Source organism: Micromys minutus (genome assembly GCF_963924665.1).
Source record: "Micromys minutus genome assembly, chromosome: 9".
NCBI classification, from domain to species: domain Eukaryota; kingdom Metazoa; phylum Chordata; class Mammalia; order Rodentia; family Muridae; genus Micromys; species Micromys minutus.
The window spans coordinates 37,997,815-38,020,774 of record NC_137978.1 but is presented as its reverse complement, the minus strand read 5'-3'; the positions used below and the strand labels follow the sequence as shown (position 1 = coordinate 38,020,774).

General features: G+C 46.6%; 2 protein-coding genes across 3 annotated transcripts in view; both read right to left on the bottom strand.

Annotated features, from left to right (window-relative positions):
* Window positions 1–2,223, bottom strand: part of TRIT1 (tRNA isopentenyltransferase 1) — a gene marked incomplete at its 5' end in the record, with an annotated part of 41,543 nt that extends 39,320 nt beyond the window's left edge. Inside the window, one exon of the mRNA XM_080921324.1 lies at window positions 2,050–2,223. Coding sequence (XP_080777450.1) covers window positions 2,050–2,223 — 174 coding nt within the window. The remainder of the gene's footprint in view (window positions 1–2,049) is intronic.
* Window positions 2,224–15,432: 13,209 nt separating this feature from the next.
* MYCL (MYCL proto-oncogene, bHLH transcription factor) lies at window positions 15,433–21,674 on the bottom strand (the record flags this gene model as incomplete). Of its 2 annotated transcripts, XM_080921638.1 has the most annotated exons (3): window positions 15,433–17,830; window positions 20,726–21,230; window positions 21,594–21,674. In XM_080921638.1, the coding sequence occupies 3 exons, from the start codon at window positions 21,672–21,674 to the stop codon at window positions 17,220–17,222; spliced, it is 1,197 nt and encodes a 398-aa protein (XP_080777764.1). In that variant the 3' UTR covers window positions 15,433–17,219. The 2 variants fall into 2 exon arrangements, with proteins under 2 accessions (XP_080777764.1, XP_080777765.1); XM_080921639.1 differs by lacking the exon at window positions 21,594–21,674 and having other exon boundaries at window positions 20,726–21,236.
* Window positions 21,675–22,960: the final 1,286 nt, after the last annotated feature.

The window sequence follows — 22,960 nt, the reverse complement described above, 5'->3', positions numbered from 1 at the left end:
ACTGCACCACACTGGAACTGCATCATTTGCTTCTCCCAACCATTAAGCACACTGCTTACACATCAACGTTCCTAACCTATTGCTCTTATCCTGAACTCACTTCCTGATCCAGAAGACGCTGGGAGACTTTCCTGCAGAAGTCTCCTGAGTGTCCTACAAACTCTCTTCACCATTCTAAGTCTTCCTTCACGTTCCTATTACATGTTATTCCATTCTTATTTTTCAACCCTTCATATTATTTTATTTTGTTTTCTGAGACCAGGCTCACTGTGTAGTCCTGGCTGGCCTGGAACTTCCTATGTATACCAGGCTGACCTCCAGGTTATGGCAGCTCTCTTGCCTCGGCTTCCAAAAAGAGTGAAGATCACAGCATATGCCACCTTGCCCAACTTCAATCTCTTTTCTTTTAAAATTCATATTGACCTAATTGGTTTTTTTTTTCAATTTGTGAGTGTGTGTGTGAGTGTGTGTGTGTGTGTGTGTGTGAGTGCATGTGTGTGTACAGACATGCATGTAGAGGCCAGAGAGGTCAGTGTCAGGGTCTCTCCAGACTAGGCACCTCTTTAAAGACTTACCATGACCTCCACTGATTTCTCCCTTCTCAAGAATCCTAGAGCATTAAATAGTGTATCAGGAAATCCAGCACTTGTAGTCTCTCTGAACCTGCCCACCTGCAAATGCTCTATAAATAGCTATGTTCACTTACTAGTTCTGCCTTACATCATGTTTAGCCAGACTAACATCCCCCAATATCTGCACACACACACACACCAACACACACACCACAGCCACCATAGTTTTCACTGTTACCATATTTTTTAACACTTGTCATTAAGTTGTATTAAGTGTTTCATGTATCATATTTCATTTAATGATCACAGGGTTGTTTTTGATGTTCGTCCTATTTTACCAAAGAAAGAAAGGTCTCACCATTCAAGTATTGCAAAGTTGGGGGAAAAAAAGATCAGGCTGAGATTCAAGCTAAACTCCATTTCCCTAAGCTGGCACAAAGCAGGGTACAAACAACTATTTATTTCATTACCTTTTACTATATGCTGATGGTCTTCTCACAGAAAAACAAATTATGAGGGTAGAAACCATGTCAGGAGCCTTATGAGGTAAACTGGGGTAAAGAACTACCCTTTCAGGTTACTGCCCATTAGTTTAAGGTTCATCGACTGGTTGTGTATGTTCCACACCTTTGAACATGCTAAACAGCTGTTGTAATCCTTCTCACACTCACTCAAAATGTCACCTACTGTCTAGCACAAATGCTCCTAGTCCCTTCTGAGCGTCCTATCACAAAGAAGACAAACGGATTAAAAAACAAAAACAAAAAACCACCTTCAGCTTCAGCCAATATTTACAATAGGATTAAAAAACAAAAACAATGAAACTCTCAGCTTCAGCCAATATTTACCACAATGTCTCACCTTCAGAGAGGGCCTCCCAGCTCTCCACTGCAACACTCCAATGTCTCACTTATTAAACACTGTGACTGTGAGACAAATGACATTTCCTCCACTTCACAAATAAAATGTTCAAATAAAGAGCACTGTTGATCTGAAATCACGTGGCTAATGGCTACCTCTGACTGCTCTAGTGCCCAAGCGGACACTCACAGGTGGCATCTGACTTGCCCTGGGCTAGAATTAAAATTATGGCAAATTTTCGGAATAGTTTACACTGATTGAAATTCACCGGATGTCAACCGCATACATTCCAATATCTCTCCTCCATTTATTTGCAATGTGCCACGCACAAGGTCCCTTCACCTCCCCAACCCCCAACATTTTTATCCATGAATTAAATTGTTGGTACTATCTGAGATAGAGTAATGGCCTGAGAAGTTACTCAAGCGATCACAAGACACAATGAACACTGTCTGCCCTTGGATGGGTACCTAGCAGGTGTATGTTCCTTTCATCTGGATCCTCATACACCTCCGGACTCACCCACTACAGCCACGAGACAGTGTGTCCACGAGTCCTGAGGCCCGCACGCGACCTCCAGGGTTCCCAGGCCCCAGGGCCGAGCAGGCTGCCATACCTGCATGGAGTCGGCGCTGACAATCTCGCCACCGAGCCGCTGGCCTAACTGCAGAGCCAAGGTGGACTTGCCAGTGCCAGTAGCCCCAAGAATCACTACAAGTGGCAGTGTTCGCTGCAGGCCTCGGAATCCAGAGCTCACAGGAACCGCTCGTGCAGCAGCCGCAGCCGCCATCTTGAAGTCATCTGAGCATGCGCCGAAGCAGCTGTCCCCATGGCAACAGTCAGTGCGCCGGCGCGGATCTCCGGCTGGGAGCGGGGGGGGAGGGGGGAGAGTGCAAGGGAGGAGGAAACTGCGGGACAAAGATACAAAGCATGGGAGGACCATGACGTAACTGCCTTCCACTAGCTGAGATTATTGCTTGCTCAAAGGAGAGATAAGAGCCCATCTAAAATATTTCTGTCTACATTGTGTCCAGGCACCCGATTCTTTTTCCTCATTAATCAAAGATAAAACTGTATAACTGGCCTCTAGTTTATTGTCCGAGTTCTACTACAGGCTGTGAGTTTCACAAAGACAAGAGGCACATTCCGACTATGTCATTGCTGTATCTCCTGTGCCTTGCACAAGCACCCAATAATGATTAAATGGACAGAAAAGGACTTGCCTACTTAGCGTTGAATCTAATAAGCTCAGAGAGTGGCATTTTTCAAAATCAGGTCTGTCCAATTCTCAGTCAAGGGCATGGCTCTAATGTTTTAATTCTACAGTTATTTAGATACAACTAGAAAGCAGGACAAAACTCTCCATTGGCATTAAACAGTCGAGAGATAGGCTAAAATCAAAAGAACAAGCAAGTGAGCAACAACCCAAAAATTAGAAGAGGGTGTGGAAGAAAAACAAAGGCTAAAGCAGATACATGTAAAAGAAAGAAAAACCAAAGACAAAGATGACCACATGGCTTTAGGAGTCCAGAGAGATGGCATAGCAGGTAAAGTTGCCTGACCTGAGTTCAATCTACAGGATCCATATGGTGGAAGGAGAGAGCTGATGCTGATCTCTGTGTACACACACACACACACACACACACACACACACACACAAGTTTAAAATTAAGAAAGGATGATTATGGAACCATTCACTTAATGAACTTAAATTCAAATTCCAGCCCTCAGACTTATCTGCTGAGAGCTGATTAATTCTTATCAGAATTAATTCCATTAACATCATTTTATTCTCTTTGTTTGAAGATTGAACCCAGGGCCCCCTGGGGCCTGAATATACACTATGGCTCTGAGCATACCTCAGACCCTTACTTCACCTCTTAACCTCAGCGATTTTATCTTTCGGTTCAGTTTCAAAGAAAAAGTGAAATAATGTCTGGAAAGTGTTTGCTGGAAATGCACTGGCACATAACAAGCACCATTTGTGGAACAGTTTGTGTTATTGTAATTGTACAGTCCCATCTGCCTCCCTAAGTAAGAGCAAAAGCCTAAGGGCAGATAGTCTCTCAATAATGTGTAAAGACACTTAAATACCCTGTCTGCTAGCCTCTATCGAGTTGGGCAGTTTAAGGGGCCTGAGGATGCAGGTTTAGTGGTAGAGCATTTGCTTAGTAAGCATGAGGCTCTGGGTTCAGTCGGCGCTTGGGATGGGGGCGGGGCATAACCGCTTTTTCTCTGAGACTGCTTCTGTCTAGCTCCCAGGTAAAACCAGGACTTCTTCTGTCAGAGTAGTCTGATACGGTTTGTACTGTGGTGGCATGATGCGGACCCGCTGAGGCACCCCACCCCGTACCAGCCATACGGTGGGATGAGTCTAGTATAAAATGAAGTTTATTTGGGGGTATGGGAAGTGGGGGAGGGTGAGAAGGGAGTAGAGGCAGAGAAAGAAAGGGAACAGAGGATAGAAAGAGAGGAGGAAAAAAGATAGGAAGAGGCTGGCGGGGGGGGAGAGAGGGGGAGAGAGAGAGAGAGAGAGAGAGAGAGAGAGAGAGAGAGAGAGAGAGGAAGCTTGAACAGTCTAAGTGAGCCAGACTTATACCTGGCTGTTGCTAGGTAACTGTTGGGCGGAGCCTAGGAGAAAAGCTAGCATAGTCCCCCCACACACTCAGAAATCCGGAGTATGTCACTGGCCTACTTAGAATGACTGCCATTATAGTTTTCATCAATTCAGTCTTCTTAGGCTAAATGGCCACTCTCTCAGACCTAGGCTAAAGCATGGAGCTATGTATATTGTTTGGGAGAACTTCCTAATCCTTGGTTCCTAAGATCTCCTTTACTCAATGTAGGCGATTTTGATGGAAAGCCTGTTCTCTCTAATTTGTGGTACCCGCCTGGGGCTGAGTTTAAAATGGAGATGTGTGGCCACATATCTGACAGACACTCTCACATGATGGTTGTTAACTGTAGAGTCATTGCCTGGAGACTTTCAGAGGGTATGGTTACCATGACAACCACCAGAAAGATGGCAGGCTGCAGGAATGATGTACATAAAGAGAAAGAGGAGTCTGATTTCATGATGACAGTCTGCCGATGACAGACTATGCTCACTGACAGATAGGCTTACATTGTCCAAGTCATGACCAGGTGACTGTTCCTAGAAAAAGGGAAAAACAGGAGGGAGGAATTGACCACCAAGAGACCAGAAGAGGAAGAGGCTCGTTACCAAGGCAACTGGAGAGAAAGGAATGAAAAAAAAAAAAAAAAAAAAATAGGGCTTTACCACAGCAGCAGAAAATTGCTTCTAGCCAAGCAACACGGGGCTGTTGCTATAGTAACAAGGAGAACAGGGATCCTGTAGACCATGGGGAGAATTATCACTGAAATGCTGAGCAGCAAAGACTCCTAAATCAGAATGGAGCCTGTGGTCCAAAACAAATGAGGAGACGGAAGAAAAAACATCCCGCCGTTTCCATTCATTGCGTTTCTACTGGTCCTACTGAAAGAAAACAAGGGCATCTTAAACCACCCCCACCCGACATGATCTGTTGTTCTACTACCCTAGTCTTCTGAACTCTGAGTTATACTAAAAACAGTTCCTGAAAGATGTCCTTTAATTCAAAATTCTAGTCAGAGGCGTTGTGTTGGAGGGGAAGGTAGGGAATGGAGGCGTATGTCCAGGAGAAGATAAGTACTTCTGAAACAACAGAAGCCAGCCCTCTGACAGAGCATTGTGGGGTAATAAGGAAATAAAGGGGCAGCACGGGGCATTCAGGAAAGCTGTTTGTACCCACCCCCGGGGACTGAGCTTGACCCGTCTCTTTCATGAGACCAGGTGGGAAGAAACTCATTCTACTTTGAAAAGGTGCTCAAGAGAAAAGAATAGACATCTCACTTTAAAAGGTATGTGCATACCCCAGGAAGAAGGCTGTTTCAGAAGCCCACATCTAACGCACTTCATGCATCATGCTCAGACTATTGCAAACAAAGAAATCCTGGAGGGGTTTTGTTTGTTCATTTGTTTGTGTGGCTCTGGAGGAAAAAAAAAAAAAAAAAACAGGCTGGGAGGGGTCCATGTTTTCTAGGGAGGTACTCTACTGCCAAGCTAAACCCTCTGATAAGAAATTCGATTTTTGTTTATTTCAGCAGATTCTTCTTATTTAGCCCAGGATGGTCCTGAACTCAACATCCTCCTAGCTCTGCCTCTCAAACACTGGCATTAGAAGCATGGGCACCATGATAGGTGTTCAGGCATTTTAGTTTTAAATTGGAGGTGGCACAAGTCTACAGCCCCGGCATTCAGAAGTCTGAGACAGGAGGATTGTTACTAGTTTGAGGGCAGCCTGGACCACATAGGAGATACCAAGTCAGCCAGGTCTATATACTAAGACATGATTTGAGCACCCACCCCTATCTTTCCCCTAAAAAATAAATCTTAGTTTCCAAGGTAAAAATGCCAAGATAGGTTGAATTTGGAAGATTACATTAAACATATAGGAATCAGGTCCTATGAACACCCAGGTTACTTAGAAAGTAATGATTCCCTCTTACCCTTCTGAAATCCCAGGGATAGCCACCTAATTTTCACAATGTGTATGTTTCCTTGGGAGAAAGCATGTAAGTCTGGCTCTCTGTGTACCTTTCTCATCATCTTTTAAAAACAAAGAATAGTACATAGGATGCGGTGGGCATGTGGAAATGGCAGAAAGAAGAAAAATGGTGTGTAGAAAGAAAATGATGATCCCTGAGTGCTTATTACATTATCTCCAGTACTCTTATAGGATAGAGATTGACATAAAGTATCTTCCTTAGTTACCCTCAAACTTTTTTTTTTTTTTTGAAACATAGTCTCTCACTGAACTTGAGGTTTACCAGTTTGGCTAGACTAGCTGGCCACCAACCCCGGGAATCCTCCTGTCTCTGTTGAGATTGCAGGTGCATGCCACCTGTCCAGCTTTTTATGTGGATGCTGGGAACCTGAACTCAGGTCCTTGTGTTTGGACAGCAAGCATCTTCCCGACAGAGTCATCTCCCCAACCCCCAAATAACCTACTTATTTGGGGGGGGGGATGTAAAAAGCCGAAAGATGAAGCCATTAGAGTAGAGAGTTCACCTAAAGCAGATCATATAGAAGACAGACAATTCAGATAAATTCTGGAAGATACTGTGGTGCTCAGAGCAGAAAAACCGAACAGGCCTTGGGAAGCTTGAATTGTTGGTCTTCGAGGTAAGAAAGCAGGCTCAAAAGCAAACAAACTGGGCATGGTGGCACATGCCTACAATGTCAGAACTTGGAAGGCAAAGACAGAGGCAGAGACAGGCAAATTGCTGTAAGTTCAATGCCAGCCTGGTCTACAGGGTGAGTTCAGGCTAGCCAGGAATACATAGAAGACTGTCTTAGTTAGGGTTTTACTGCTGTGAACAGATACCATGACCATAACAATTCTTATAATGGCAACATTCATTTGGGGCTAACTTACAGGTTCAGAGGCTCAGTCCATTATTATCAAGGTGGAAGAGGGCTAGAGAGATGAGTCAGCAGTTAAGAGCACTGACTGCTCTTCCAGAGGTCCTGAGTTCAATTCCCAGCAACCACATGGTAGCTCACAACCATCTATAATAGAATCTGATGCCCTTTTCTGGTGTGTCTGAAAATAGGTACAGTGTACTCATATAAATATAGTAAATAAATCTTTTTAAAAAGTGGGAGAATGGCAACGTTCAGGCAGGAATATTGCAGGAGGAACTGAGAATTCTACATCTTCATCTGAAGGCCACTAGGATAAGACTGGCTCAGGGCTGGAGAGACGGCTCAGCAGTCAAGAACACTGATTGCTTCTCCAGAGGTCCTGAGTTCAGTTCTCAGCAACCACATGGTGACTCACAACCATCTGTAATGAAATCTGATGTCCAGTTTGTCTGAAGACAGAAACAGTGTACTCATATACATAAAATAATAAATACTTCTTTAAAAAAAAAAAGACGGCTCCAATGTGGTTAGGAGGAGAGGACCTCATTGCCCAGTCCCACAGTGCCACAGTGACACACTTTCTCCAAGAAGGCTACACCTACTCCAACAAGGCCACACCTCCTAATAGTACCAAGCATATTCAAACCACCACAGAGACTCTATCTCAAAAAAGGGTGGTGGAAGGGGGGAACAATCTAAGATGCCCTTCATCCTAATTCAAATAAATATATCTATCTATCTATCTATCTATATATATATATATATATATATGCATATACATACATACATACATACATACATACATACATACATGCATGCATGCCTATATAATCCCAAAGAAAAAGTATTTTCTGTGGGAAATATTTCATAATAAACTTAGTACCTAAATTTACATTTAATTTCTACAGCTCCCATAACAAATTACTATAAACTGGGTGGGTTAAAATGAGAGAAGTTAATTGTCATATGGTTTTAGAGACCAAATATCTAAAGTCAAGTTGTCCAAAGGTTCTACCCATGTGCTCTCAATGGGGTAGGATATATATTTTGTTCTTTTTGCTTTAGGTAGTTTCCAGCAGCCCTTCCTATTCCTTGGTTTATGGCCATATAACCCCAATCTCTGTCTCTTTTATGTGAGCTGTTTCCTCTCTTTGTATCTGTCTGAACTGTTCCTTCTTAATACAGAAATGAAGTAGAATCTTTCCAATTCAGTTACATCTGAGTCTTAAGTATTAAATTTGAGTACACCTGCAAATACTGTTTCTAAAGAAGGTAACACTCACAGGTTCTGTCTGGTCCACATCTGTAGAGTAATCACAGTTGTCACATTGTTTTCTGAATCATTGTTTGTTCTAGGGACCAGCCTGTTGAAATTTGGGGCATCATAATTGCTCAAAATAAGGAAAAGGAAGAAGAGAGTAGTTCTCTCTTTGTTCTTGAGTTTGTGTTCCACCAAGTGGAGTCCTAGAGTTTGCCCCAGAGCATACCAGAAGATTCTGAGACCGCCTGTTCAGCCCTGTAGAAAATCTGCACACTCAGGTGGTGGAGAATCAGAAAGCATAGACCATCAGAAAGACTTCCCCATCCTAAGCTCATAGGTGTTTCAAACTCTTCCCCTCACCACCACCTCCCCCACCCGCCACTCCTTTCTGTCACCCTTTCTCTGTCTTTATGTCTTTGTGAGTTTCAAATTTGTGTCTTCTAATTGAAATTCTTTAAAAATTTGTATTATGTCTTATTTGTTTTTATCATTGTGTGTGCATGCACGTGGGTATGTGCTATGGTGTGTGAGAGAAAGGCTAAGGACAGTTTTCAGGAAAAGTTAGTTATCTCCTACCATGGGGATGCAAGGAACTGAACTCAGTTCTCAGGTCTGGCAGCAAGCACCTTTAGTGGCTGAGCCACTTCACCATTGAAACTCGCCCCCACCTTCTTTCCTTTTTTAAAATCTTTTGAAACTTGGTCTTTCTATGTAGCCCTGGTTGGTGTCAAACTCACGACAACCTAACTGACTTGGACTGCTAAATATTAGGTCAAACCCCTCCAAAAATTATATTTTCAGCTCTCCGTTGGGCGACCCCATCATTTCAGTCTTACTGTTCTCCAAACCACAGTTTTCAGTTTCTTCCCTTGACTTCTCTCTGTGTGTGTGTGTGTGTGTTGTTGTTGTTGTTGTTGTTGTGTTTATATATTGCTTAAACCAGAGCTCAGTGTGTTTATATACATTCTCTGGTCTGTCTGTCTGTCCCTCCTCCCCTCAGCCCCACAGTGTGTATGCGAATGCACTGCTTAGGACAGAGTTTCGAACTTGATGCTCATTAGGCAAATGCTCCTATTAAGCTACATCCCCAGTTTTGACTTCCCTTTCAAAGACTTTCAAGTTGGTATTTGCCTCCAACAAGATCCCCTCAGAGCTCTAACGTGATTCTAATTTGTCAAAATGAGAGTGCTGAGCTGGTAAATGGCACTAGATTGCTCCCCTAAACCTAGATCTAGAACAAACTTCCCAACTGCTTCTTGATCCTCCCTGATCCCAGAACATGTTCCTCTCCAACTACATTTAAATACACTACCTGTGCAAGGACTTATTGGTAGGACAACCACTGAAATGCTTTTCTCCTTCTGAGTCTGCAGGCCTTGTCCATGACCCTGTGAATAGACTCTTGAACAGTATGCCTGGCTAGTTTTATGTCAACTTGACATCTAAGAGGGAGGAACCTCAATTGAGTAAATGCTCCTATAAGTCTAGGCTATAGGCATGCATGTAGAGCATGTTCTTATTTAGTGACTGATAATGGGAAGGTCTCAGCCCATTCTGGTCCTGAGTTCTGTAAGAAAACAGGCTGAGCAAACCATGATGAGCAAGCCAGTAAGCAGCACTCCTCTGTGGTCTCTGCACCAGCCTCTGCCTCCGGGTTGCTTCTGGGTCTGAGTTCAGGCCCTGGCTTTCCTCCATGGACTGTGGCTTGGGATATTTAAGCCAAATTAACCCTTTCCTCCCCAAGATGGTTTTGGTAGTGGCGTTTCATCACGGCTATAGCAACCCTAACTAAGACAAACTTCCAGAAGGGAGAAAACAGAGCTGCAGGTCCTGCTGCACACATTGGTATTACCACATGGCAGATGAGAGCCTGGACCAGTGAGGTCTTCTCTGCCTTACCTTCACTAGCTTGCTTGCCTGTTAGCAGTACAAAGTCAGGATCCGACACTAACCTGTGACAGTCTTGGCAATGGTTTGAGATTTTTTTTTTTTTTTTTTTTTTTTTTTTTTTTTTTTTTTTAGCCAGGCCTGATGAGGAGGCCTAACTTTGCAGGAGGCTTAAGCAAGAGAACGGCAGGTTTGAGACCTTCCTGGACAACTTGGATGGACCTATCTCAAAATAAAAGTTGAGTTGGCCAGGTGTTTATGATACGTGCCTTTAATCCCAGCACTCAGAAAGCAGAGGCAGGCAGATCTCTCTGAGCACCCACCTGTAATCCTAGTGCCTTGGGAGGCTGATACAGGAGGATTACTGCAAATTCCAAGACAATTTGATCTAATAGTAAGTTCCAGACCAACCCTGTTTACTGAGTGAGATCTGGCCTCAAATTTATTAAGAGTCTGGATAGAATAAATGAAGTTTTCTATGTGTATCTAAGGCACCAGGTGCCCTGTGAGGTACAATGGAGGGGGTAAAACAGGCTTATAGACCTACTGTGGGCCCTGGATGCTGGGGGCCAGTCGGAGGTGCAGGTCTTTGCTATCACCTTCTTTCTCAGCCTATGTCATTCTCTCACGTTGGCTCTCCTTGAGTGATGATTCGCCACCATGGGAGTACACTAGCGTGAGCAAATTCATTCATGAAATCTTCAGGTGTAAGGAGGTTGGGGTGCAGTGTGTGTGTGTGTGTGTGTGTGTGTGTGTGTGTGTGTGTGTGTACATTAGAGACTGTGTAGAGGCCAGAGATCAATTTCCCTCAGACACCATCCACAGGGTCTCTCTCTTCCTGGGACCTGGGTCTTGATGGTTAGGCTAGGCTGTCCGGCCATCCACCTGTCTCCACCTCTCCCAACACCCAGCACTGGGATTACAAGCACACGCCACCATGTGTGGCTTTTTGCTTTTAAATCTGTTCTAAAGATTGAGGCTCAGGTCCCAATGCTTTATCCACTTGAGCCATTTTCCCATCTCTTGCTAGGAAGGTTTCTCATTTTACCAGTTTCTCTGCCCTGTAGCCTTTCACAGATGACTAATCTGGCCTAGCGACGGTGGTGCATGCCTTTCATCCTAGCTCTCAGGAGGCAGAGGCAGGTGGAGAGTCCAGCCTGGTCTACAGAGTTAGTTCCAGAATAGCCAGGGCTATATAGAGGCCAATTTGTTGTCTAAGTGTGGCCTGATTTTAAAAAATCTTAATGTGTGTGGATGTTTTGCTTGTATGTATGTATCTGAACAACATGCATGTCTGATGCCTGTGGAGGTCAGGAGAATCCCCTGGGACTGGAGTTAGACATTGTGGGCTTTCCTGTGATGCTGGCAATCCTGTTGCTCTGGAAAAGCAGCCAGTGCTCTTAAACTCTTGAGTCATATCTCCAGCCCACTAAATTAGCTTTATATGGGCTTCAATAATACCAACTGTTTACTGAATAGCTACCGTTAATCACAACAGCCTAGTTAGAAAGACACTATTTTTTTTTTTTTTTTACCGTTTTTCAACTTTTAACAGTTAGAAAAATTGGAGCCAGGCAACATTAGTAGCTTGCCAAAAGTCATACAGTTAGAAAATTGCAGAGCCAAGGTTTGGAATTGAGGTTCAGAGGGACTGAGTGGCCTCTTAACTGTACTTTCCCCCTCAAGTTTAAAGACAATCCAGCATCAGCTAGGCGCCTACTAGACCCCCTGGCTCTGTCCCTAATCAGTCAATAGCACACCTGATTAAAGACTTTAAGGGCATGTTTACATTTCCTTGCCAAGAGAATGGTAACATTGCTATAGTTGATCTCTTTGGCAGAGTAGTTCTAAATAAACAGACATTAACAAAAGGCCGCCCACTGGGTTTGCCTAGTAAGGTCCACAGTAAGGGAACTTTAAAATGACACATTTAGATACTTTGCTTACTCCTACCAAGTCACTCAATCCTCTGTGGTTTCCGGTTATCTTAGCCCTAGAAGAAATCCTCTCTAGCACTCCTGATCCCTTTTCCTCTTCTAACTGGAACAGTCTGGAACACAGGGACCTCAGGAACACCTTTGGCCAATTCAAATCAAATATGATGGTCTATCACATTTCACCCCTCCCCCCCCATAACTGCCAGTTGGAGCAGGAGTTTAGCCTTCCCTTTAGCCTGGTATTGCTGTCTAAAGACGATGACCCACTTTCTGTGCTGAGTGTATCTTTTCCAGGGCCTCTTGCAGCATGCATACCAAGATGGGTGTGTAGCCCTGTAGGTATCCCGTTCAGGGGCAAACCCAATTTGTAGGCACAGCTCTCTGAAATCTAGGAATAAACTCTTGGTTATTTTCAGACAAAAACAGAGGTAGGAGTTTGTAGAACTGAGCTAGGAAGGAGCTTAAAATACTTTACATTCCAGAAACTCCTTCCCTTCCCCCAAGGAGGAGGCTTGATTCCCACTCCTTTCTCAGCCAACTTGACTCAGAGCTAGCAGCTGGTACTGTGTGTGAGTTTAGATGACTTTGCTGCCCGGGAACTCTCCACTTTGCTTATCTGGGAAAAGGGGCCGCCGCTGCCCGCTGCTCTCCAGGTTACCATAAAGGTGAAGATCCGCAAAGAAGCTAGCTTCCCACAACTTCCCCCTGGGTCCTTATCATTCTAGGAATATTAAGGTGTGGTGGTGGTGGTGTCATCCTACAAATCAGTCTCTTGACAAATGACCTCATAATAGTATCGAACGCAAAAGGTATCGGGTCCTGAGTTCTATTTCTAGCACTATCAAATACACCAAAATAAATAAGGAAGCCATTGGGAGCTTTGATTTTATCCTTTCTTGTGTGCATTGGTTGTTTTGCCTGCATGTATATCTGAGAGGATACCAGGTTCCTTGGAACTGGACAGCTATGAGTTGCTATATTGGTACTGGGAACTGAACCCAGGTCCTCTGTAAGAGGACCATCTGAGCCATCTCTCCAGTCCCAGAGAGTTTAAAGAAAAGCTGTCTTTGCCAGGTGTGAGGGCATAAGCCTGTAACCCCAGCACTCTAGAGGTGGATGGGGTGGGTGTCAGGAGTTCAAGGTCATACTTAACTACACAGTGAATCCAAGACCAGTCTGGGCTATAGAGATCCTGTTCCAAAACAACCACAACCTCAACCACCACCACCACCACAACAACAACAGTACAGGAAAGAAAAAAAAAAAAAAGGAAAAAAAATGTTCCAGCAGTTCTAGTCTGTCTCATAAACCATCTTGGGGCTGGAGAGATGGCTCAATGGTTAAGAGCACTGGCTGCTCTTTTCCCAGAGGATCTGCAATCAGTTCCCAGTACCACATGGCTGTATCACAACTGTCTGGGGTTCCAGTTTCTGGGTGTCTGTGGCTTCAGACACAGATGTGGTATAAACCATACATGCAGATAAATATTCACACATATAAAATAAAAATAATGGATACGTCCTTCAAAATTAAAAAGAGAGAAAAGTTTTCTGAAATATCTTCTTAGGTTCTAGGTGTGTGGCTTGGAGACAACTGGTCCAGAGAGAAGCAGAGAGAGGGAAAGTTTATTTGATAAAACATCAGGCTTGTAGATGTGACTTCACTATATGACTTTGGGCAAAAAAACGTACTGAGCTCTGGTACAATATGGTGGCTTCATTACCAGGCTGCCGTAAAGACCACCTTGGCAAGCTGAGGAGTTAGGAGCTTTTTTGTTTTTGATGCTGTCTGGGATTGAACTCAGAGATTTGCACATTCCAGGCAAGTACTCCACTACTGGGCTATATCCCAATCCCCAAGAGAAACTTCCAGAAGTTTCTTGACCCTATTCTGGCTCTGCAGGGATCTAGGCATCAGGCAGGCAATAAGACCCCTAAGTGTAAGGGAGAAATAGCAGAGACCCAAGCAGCTTTCTCTAACCATGATGCTCATGGCCTTTTGAACAGCAACTGTTTCCTTTTACCCAGAGGTCATGTTTTAAGTAAAACTATCCAACCCGTCCACAGATGTTGCAGTGTGACAGGCTGATCATGGAATATTTGTTCCACTGCTTCTCAGAAAGGGCCAGGCTACTTCATAACTGTAACTTTACAACTGTTAAGAATCATAATGTGAACACCTGATATGCAAGATATCTGGCATGTGACCCCCAAAGGGGTCATAACCTCACAGTCATCATTTGTATCCCTGGCAAAGTGGGGTTGGCTTAATCCACTGTGAAGCCACATGCAATGCTCCATCAGAAAGTTACTGACAAATCCACCCACTTTGCATTTACATCAAATTAATCAAAGAACCACAGAGAGCCTGATTTTTCCATTCCTTAGTTGAGGGAGAGAAAAACAAAAAAAACAAAACAAAAAAAAACCAACAACAACAAAAAAAAAAAAAAAAAAAACCCAGACAAACAAACAAACTAAAAAACAACCCCAAAGAAATTACACTAAAAATCCTCAGAGAAATGTTTTAAAAATCATCTTACAAATGGATGGGTGTCAATGTGGCACTCTTTAGTTTCAGTACTAAAAAGGCAGAGGCAGCCAAACTCTGAGTTCAAGACCAGGCTGGTCTATACAGGCCAACCAAGGCTATCTAATTTAAAAAAAAAAAAAAAAAAAAAAAACCTTTGTCTCAAAAGACCAAAGCGGGGCTGAATCATGCCTTTAATCTCAGCACATAGGAAGCAGGATCTCTGAGTTCGAGGCTAGCTTGGTCTATGAGTTTCAGGACAGGCGATGTAGGGAGACCCTGTCTCAAAACAAACAGCTCCCCCCAAGACTAAAACCAAACAAAATAAGAACTTCATAAGAACAACCCCCATATTCAAAAGCTGTATGTTTTAGAAAGTAATTCAAGGTCTACAACTTTACTTGAAACCTGAAACAAAGAAAACAAACAAACAAACAAAAAAAACCACCCAATTCCCCCAGTGAAATAGTTACCCTCGTCTGGCAGATAAAGCATCAAGGATTCAGAAAGGCAAAGATAAAAGGTCATAGAAGTGGTAGAGCTGGGATTTCAAGCCTTGTAACTTACAATTCAGCACTCTGCAATTCACTGGAGAATTTGTTCTCACAGAGTACTGAGCCGACAGGACATTGTTTAGGCATGTCTGAAAGGGCATTCAGGGACCCAGAGTTGAATGACCAGGTTAGCAACATGGTTGAAAAATGCAGCCACCCAGAGCGCTCGTGACTACTCCAAAATCGTTTTCTCTGGTTCAGGAAGACTTCGATGGCATATGCTACTCCCACTCAGACATTTTTGAGAAATCTTTTATTAGAAGATGTCCCAGAAGGCAACAGTTTAAAATCAAGCAATTAATGATTACAACTAAATACAAAATTTCAGGTAAACTTGCCTTTCAAAATAAACCAGACCCTTGCAACAGTTTTGTTTTTTGCTTTTTGTTTTTTTTTTTTCTTATACAAAAACAGTTAACACCACTTTGCAAAAAAGCATACAAAAATACAGTATTAAAAAAAAAAAAAAAAGATGCCCACAGCATATTTCCCAGAAGCAGCTTATAAAACACAAGCCATTCAGATGAGACATTAGCCTGTTCACCACGTGGTCCTCCCAAGATAGTTCCAGGAGTTTCTTGGTGCCTACAAGTCCTGCCCCAAGAGGTACAAAAGCTACCTCCAAAGCTTCTCTAGGACTCCGGGCCAGGAAGCAATTGGAGGCCATCATGGTTGGGAACCGATTTGGAAGTTGGTATAGCTGGGTTTTTTTGAGAGCCACAGTTTGTATTTACTGTCTGTCCCTGACACTGTTCCCCTACTTCCAAGCCCAGGGCCAGCAGGGAGGGATCTGCCTTCCTGGGTAGAGTTCTGGAAAGGCTGATTTTTCTTTCAGGCAAAACTTAGGCTCTCCCTCCCAAGGATGCTCACAGGACTGCTGCTAGCTTGGGTGACTTTCCTAGACTGGGGGCTGTTCTTAGATCCCACCTGGAGCTACAGAACACAGCTGGAGCAGACTCTCCTAGTCGGCTGTAAGGGGCATCAGGTGAATCCAAGTGGCTCCAGTGAATCTCTCTGTAAGGCCCAGATTCCTGGGGAAGGATGTGACTCAGGCTGGCAAAGAAGCGGGATGGTGGCTGCAGAGCTGGCAAACTCCAAGTTTTGCTGGAGAAGGACAGGTTTGCACTGTTCCGGCAGAAGGTAGACAGTGTCGAGATCTGACACGAGAGGTGGGTGGGAAAGAGGAAGTGATGGGGCTGGTCCTTCCGAGGTACCTTATGTCCACCTTGAGAAAAGGTTCCAAGATGGGCCTCAAATAGCCCTGCAGAAGACTTGGGCATGGAACGTTGATCATGAGTCAGGATGCCAAGCCTTCCCCAGGTCCTGGGCTGTGACCCATTTCCCTATGTCCCGGGGAAATATTTCTGGTCTGTGTGAAAGGGTGCTGTGGTGGCCATTGCATAACAAAGGCAGGAAGAAACAAAAAGGTCCCTTGTGAGGATAGAAAGGTCCCTCTCTGAGAAGGCCCAGAGAGCTCAGAGACAAAGACTCTACAGGCCAAGCCCTTTCAATGTTCTCAAAGTCATAACATAGAAAGTGGAGGGAAGGGTGTGGCTTAACATCCTAAGATATCGTAAAGGTTTCCACTCCTCAGCTACTGTAAAGTGTCTGACAATGAGGTAATGGCCCATGCTGATCAAGTCGGCCGAGCTTGTCTTTGCCCAGGACAGCTCGCTTGTCCTGAAAAACAGAGCCTGGGGGACAGGATCCAGGCCCAGCTGTCCTCATATCATCCCCAGAGACAGCAGTGAGAGCAGCATCCTTTCCTAGCCTAAAGCCCCAGCACAGTGTGAGATTTCATGTAGGCTGCAGCCCGGACATCGTCCACCACCTGTTGCATAGCATCTGTCAGCCTTTCGTCAGGAGCTAGTGAGCTAAGCAGACCCCAAATCTCCTCAGTAGCTGCCTGCTGAGAAGCCGAAGGCGCCAGAGAAGGACAGCATTCCCATGAGTCAGGGAAGAGGGAGAATTGGGTTTCGAGGTTACCAAGAATGCAAGCCCTTATTGTGTGTGCACTGGCTGCAATGCATTCTGGGATCTACTGTCCAGACTGCCCCGCTGTAACCAAAATGTGCAAATTACTAAAAGGGAGAGAGAGGATGAAAAATAAGCTTGTGTCTGTAAGACAGAGAAGTCAGGCTTTTTGGTCGGTCAGTAGCCACTGAGGTATGCTATTCTTTTTTGCAGTTGCTGTTGCCGACACCGCAGTTGCCTTTTCTCTGTAGCCATTTTCTTTTCAGCCCCCACCAAAGCCTGCAAGTATTCTAATGCCTTGCTTAGGATCACGACTTTGGGGGCCTTAGAGCAGCTGGCCAGGGTGGGAACCTGGTCCCGCAGGGCCAGGAACCGTGAGCGGAGGTCATTCCTCCTTTTTCGTTCCAAGAAGTTATGGTTCTTCCTCTTGGTCACGTCCTCAGTATCAGAATTGACAGATTTGGGGTGGCAGGACTGGGGAGCCTCACTTTCTATAGGTGGGGGGCTCACGATCTCTTCCTCCTCCTCTTCCTCCTCCTCCTCCTCTTTCTCCTTGGGAGCTTCTATCTCCAGAGCCTCTTCCTGGGGACCTGGCTCAGGCTCCCCATCTTGAGAGCAGCTTTCTGGAGGAAAACGGGCAGCATAGTTATGCTGCTGTTGGTGGATAGAGATGTGGAAGTGTTTCATGCACGGGTCCAGGGGGTCTGCTCGCACTGTGATGGTGACCGGCTTTCGGATGTCCAGAGATCGCCTCTTCTCCACCGTCACCACATCAATCTCTTCGCCTTCTGTCCAAGAGGAGATAAGAAGAGAAGAAACATACCCCAGTGAGGACCACATGCATACACACACCCTACAGCCTCAGTTCTCAGAGTCTCCTGTGAGAGCTCACGACACGTCCATGTTTTAGATATCACCAAACTGAAGTGAGAAGGGAGACAGTCAACTCATTTATACCAGAGAAATACCATAGTGAAGGTGGGCGGGGGGATAAGCAAGGAAAATAAGTCTCCGGTTTCCTTCTGCACAACAAGGCTTGGATAAGAACAAAAGGTAGACCCAAACCAGCGGCCCCCAGTCTGTACAGACTCTCTCTTCCCCCACTGAGGGGGATGGAGAGAAAGAGCTACCAGCCTGGGACAAAGTTTAGCTATAAAGATCTTCCCCATTCGGGCTCTTTCATGCCCCATCAGAATTGTAAATGAGGGGTCTGTGGGCAGAGTTGCCCTTTGTTCCTGCCCAGCCTGCCCAGCACAGCCTGCACTAGGGGATTGTTACTTTTCACAAGTTATAAATCCTATTATCCCCCCACCTCTCTATTCTGCCCTCCTTTCAGCTGGAGACGCAGAGAAGGGGAGGGCTACAACGGGCTCTCTTCAGCCACAGAGAGGAGGGGAAGGGTTTCCCTCAGGAGCATTTTGTTTCTGGGTTCAATGGGTTTCTAAAGCCATCCATCATTTATAGGTCATCTGCCCCACCCCCACCTCTGGACCAGAAGAGGGTCGTATTTATAATCACAGGTCACAAGAGCCTCAGGAACTTTGCAAATGTACAAGCGACCATTTCCCAATAAGCTGCACCAGGGGCGGAGAAGGAACAGTATAGACCCAGATACAAAGGCCAACATGCCAGGGACTCGGGATACATCACAAAGTGTCCCTACCATTCCCTAGCTGGAAGCTCTATTAGATGAAGCCAATCTGATCAGGCAATTAGGGAAAGACCCTCCTGCTCCCCATATCTTGTGGTCCTCAACACAGAAAGCCACCTTTAAAGCATTCTGGCGGCACCAGAAGAGTTGCGTCCTTCACCTCTTTTGCATATCAGGAGGCTTGAGCCCCTTTGTCAGGAAGGTTTCCATTGTGTGGACAATCGCATTATTTCTCCATTAATAAAACCTGACCATTCAGCCCCCTGGTCTCAAAGCCTGTGATTGGCTGCCTAAGCAGTGTTTGGAATGCTGTTTTCTCCAGCCCCTAATCTCTATTGGTCGAGCTGTGCCGTCAGTCACATTCCCCACCCCACCTCCTCATTGTTTGCAATCTGTTGCATTTTGTTCTAGGCCATGTGGCCAGAGTGAACCAGGAGCCCACAAACAGGTTCAGGTTAAAGGGCAGGTCAGAAAATGATTAAAGTTTCTGTACAACTCAAACCTCTAATTTTCATTGTTAAATCTCGCAGCACAGAAGGCTGTATCCAAGGAAGGTATCATTTAAGACACCGTTCTCCCTTGCAGAAAGTAGTATCAGATTCTACAAGATAAGGGGGTGTCCTCAGCCGGACATCCAAGTTCATCCCTCCTCATTTTCAAAAGAAGAAACGGAGGTCCAGATCAGCCTCATTCCCTGCTCTTTTTATAATGGTCAGGATTGCAAATCAAGATCTCTAAACTTCCAAAATGATCATCTTTCTACTCTTAACAGCCTTTGTAGAGCTGGTTCTTCATTTGTTTCTTGATCTCAAGATTCCTATTTGAGCCATTGGATACCATAAATTCCTGTTGCAGGTTAAAAATAACCTTAACACAATGCATCGAAGAAAAAGAGACTTTTAATTTTGTTCTCATTTCCCTCCATATATGAACAACTTCCACATCCAATTCCCCAGTTCCCTCTCAAAAGCCCATTATTCATTTCGCTGAAGTGACTTTTCTCTGTCGTAGTAGATGTGGCCACAGCCTCCTGCTACACCCACAATAGCACCCTTTCCTGTACTTCTAATGAGTAGTGGGTGCAGGAACGGGCAGGGAAGAGCAAGGTGATCTGACCTCAGTGAGGTCTGCTCTTCTTCAGGATGGAGGGAGGCCTGGAGCGCTATAACCTCAATACCAGGTCTTCTCTCAGAGACTGGACAGAGTAGGAATGCTGAATGTGGAAGAGCAGTGCAAGCCCACAGATGTATTGGGAGATTGGACACCTTCCTAAAGCCACAGCAACAGGCATCGTGTAGCTCTTCTCAAAGAAGCTATGAGGAAGACCCTCTAAACACCAGGGAAGATGGGCAAGAGAGTTGGGGAAAGAAGGAGGCTAGACAGCAGGAGGCTGGGGCTCCCTTTACTTATTTCCTGTCTCTAAGCCTCAGTCTTCCCATCTGTTCAAAGGAGCGATTATTCTTCCTTCACCTGCCTCACTGGTCACTAGTGATGAGAATGTGGTAAGGACTAGGACTGGGGTAAGAGAAGAGAATTAGCAATTTCAAGTACAGCAGGCAGGAGATGGAGGTTTTCGAGTAGAAGAAGGCTTTTGGTTCTGCACAAAAGGTATTTTAGTCTTTTCTTCCTTAGGGAAGTGTGAGTTTCTCAGGGAAAGAGGCAGCAACAAAAAAGCTTCAAGCTTGGAGTGACTCTTAAGGGAACCTTTCAACCGCACAGGGACAGAAATCCCCTACAGTCCAAGCCGAGTATTGTCCTCTCTAAGCGCCAACCCTCACCAAGTCGCCCTGATCCCCTGGGGCTCCAATCACCATCAGAGGGACGCTGGCTCCCTCCCCACTTCTCCAAACTGTTTACCAACACACCCACGTGCCAGACAGACACAGCTGGGGGCTACACCGAACGCTTCAGTCTGAAAATGGGGAGGTGATAGGAAGGTTTAAGATCTAACGCCTGATCTCTAACAGCCGTAGATAGAGCTCTGGCCACCCATGGGGTGCCTCCCTCTTAGTTAGCCCGGGGTGGTCCTTACCGGAATCGCTGGGGCTCTCGGACCCGGAGCAGGCCTGAGTCTTGGGCTCTCCCAGCTGACACTGGGTGGCGGGCGCCGGGTTACTGGTTTCCAGACTAGGAGTGCTGTCCGGGGTAGCGGGCGCTTTGGGCGGGTTCCCCCGGGGCGCGCCTGGGGTCAGCCTGTCGCTCACCACTCTCTCCAGCCGTTCCCGGGCGGAGAAGCCGCTCCACATGCAGTCTCGGCGAATGATGGAAGCATAATTCCTGCCCCAAGCTTTCGAATGGCCCCGAGATTCCGCCTCATCCCCGGCACCCCCTCCAGGCCACGGCTCCCCGGGACTAATCCCAGAGGCTGGGTCCACGGCGCCGGGACCGGAGCCCCAGGGCGGCGACGTGGGGGGCGACGGCACCAGCTCGAATTTCTTCCAGATGTCCTCGCTGGGCGCCGTGGAGCGGTAGAAATCCTCTCCGCAGTCATAGTCGTAGAAATAGTGCTGATACGAGTCGAAGTCCATGTCCGCTCCCTGCGGGAGGGAAGGGGGAGACGTGCTGACTGTGGTGCCCGCCGAGGGAAGAGGCGGCTCCGAGTCCCTCGCTGCAGCCGGCTGCGGGGCTCTGGTCCCTCCCCAGGCCCACTAGCCTGCAGCCCGCGCCCTGGTCCCTGCTCCTGGGAAGCCTGGCCTGGGGTCAGCTCGCTCAGGGCAGCTCGCAGCCGGCCGAGCAGGCTGCGGGAAGCGAGTTCAAAGCAAACTTTGCCAGCACCGCCCGGAGCTCAGCTCTCGGGGCACAGCAGGGCCGGGCGGGGGCGCGCTGTCTCGAAGGCAGTCTGCAGCCTTGCAGCCCGCCGGTCCCCCGGGAACCCCTGCCCCGGCCACCCGCAGCCTCACCTCGCTCCCGCCGCCCGCCACCTGGAGCGGAGCGGCTCCCCGCCGGCTCGGGGAAGCCCGGCAGCCCGCACACACACACATGCGCGCCACCGAGCGCGCGGCCCCGCACTCACGAGCGCGCCCCCCGCGCGCGCTCCCCCCGCCTCGCTCGCACACGGCAGCCAGGACGCTCCCGGGATCGACGCGGGAGCGCGATCTGCAGGCGCATTGTTTCCCGACTGCTTTATATCTCGTCGCGTGCCCGGGGCTTGGGGACCAGGAGGGGGGGTGGTCCCTAGGAGACAAGCCCCTCCCCCTCCCGCCCCTCTCTCTACTGGCGACAGGTGGGGCCGGCCCCACCTCCTGGCTGAACTGGTCGTTTCTATTCTATTCCTTGAAGCTCCCTAATAAATTGTACGCTGGGGAGCGCACAGCAGAAGAGCTGATGCAGCCCCGCAGTCTCCTGGTGGAGGCGTGACTCTTCCAGAGGCTCCCGCGGTCCAGGCGACTTAACTAAAGCGGCGCTCCTCGCCTACTCAGAGCCACAAGAGCTGCTCCCAGCCCCACCCTGCTAGCCTACTTCCCAGGGCGCACCCCACTGGGTTCAGGTGCGTCCCACCCATGACAGCGGTGGTGGTGGTAGTGGTGGCGGTGGTGGCTGGGCACACACTGCACCTACACCGCGCCACCTGGCGGCACTAGGCTCAAAACCCAGGCTTCTTCAACCCATCGCTTCCGCAACCGTTAAGCCCATTCTTTAGCTTAGTGGCTCAAACCTGAATAGCAGTGAAGATTCCGGGCTAGGAAGCCCTCGGAGCTCCACTTTCACCGGTGAAATGAAGGGATGGTAATGACTTCACAGGGTCGCTTGAAAAAATTCGTCCACTAAAAGATAGAGCATCTTAGGAAAGGACATGGGAAAATTCGAACAACAGCAGCTTTGTCTTTGGGGAGGGTAGTGAGACCTCCCTCCTCCCCCAGGTCACAGCTGTCACTTGGCCCTTCCTTCACTACCTTGACTCCCAGTATTCGCCCTCCACACAAAACTCTCCTAAGAGCTGTTTTAGAGATAGGGGTGTGGAAACTTCATTCAAGCCCCTGTTTTGTGCTTTCTAGCTGTGGGATCAAACAAAGTGTTTGAAGTTTTGCCTGGAATCCCTGGCCGAGATGATGGATATATAATTCCTTTGTGTTATCATAAACAGGCTACCTTCTGAGAGAGGAAAAAAAAACTAACTATGCAGACTGAGATTTAGGTTTAAGGAAGGTAACTTAGGATAGCAGCCAATAGAACCCTCCACCTGGCATCAAGGTCTGGTATCTGGTTGTGTGCCATACTTTTCTTCCTCCCACTCTCTCTCTCTCTCTTTTTTTTTTTTTTTTTTTTT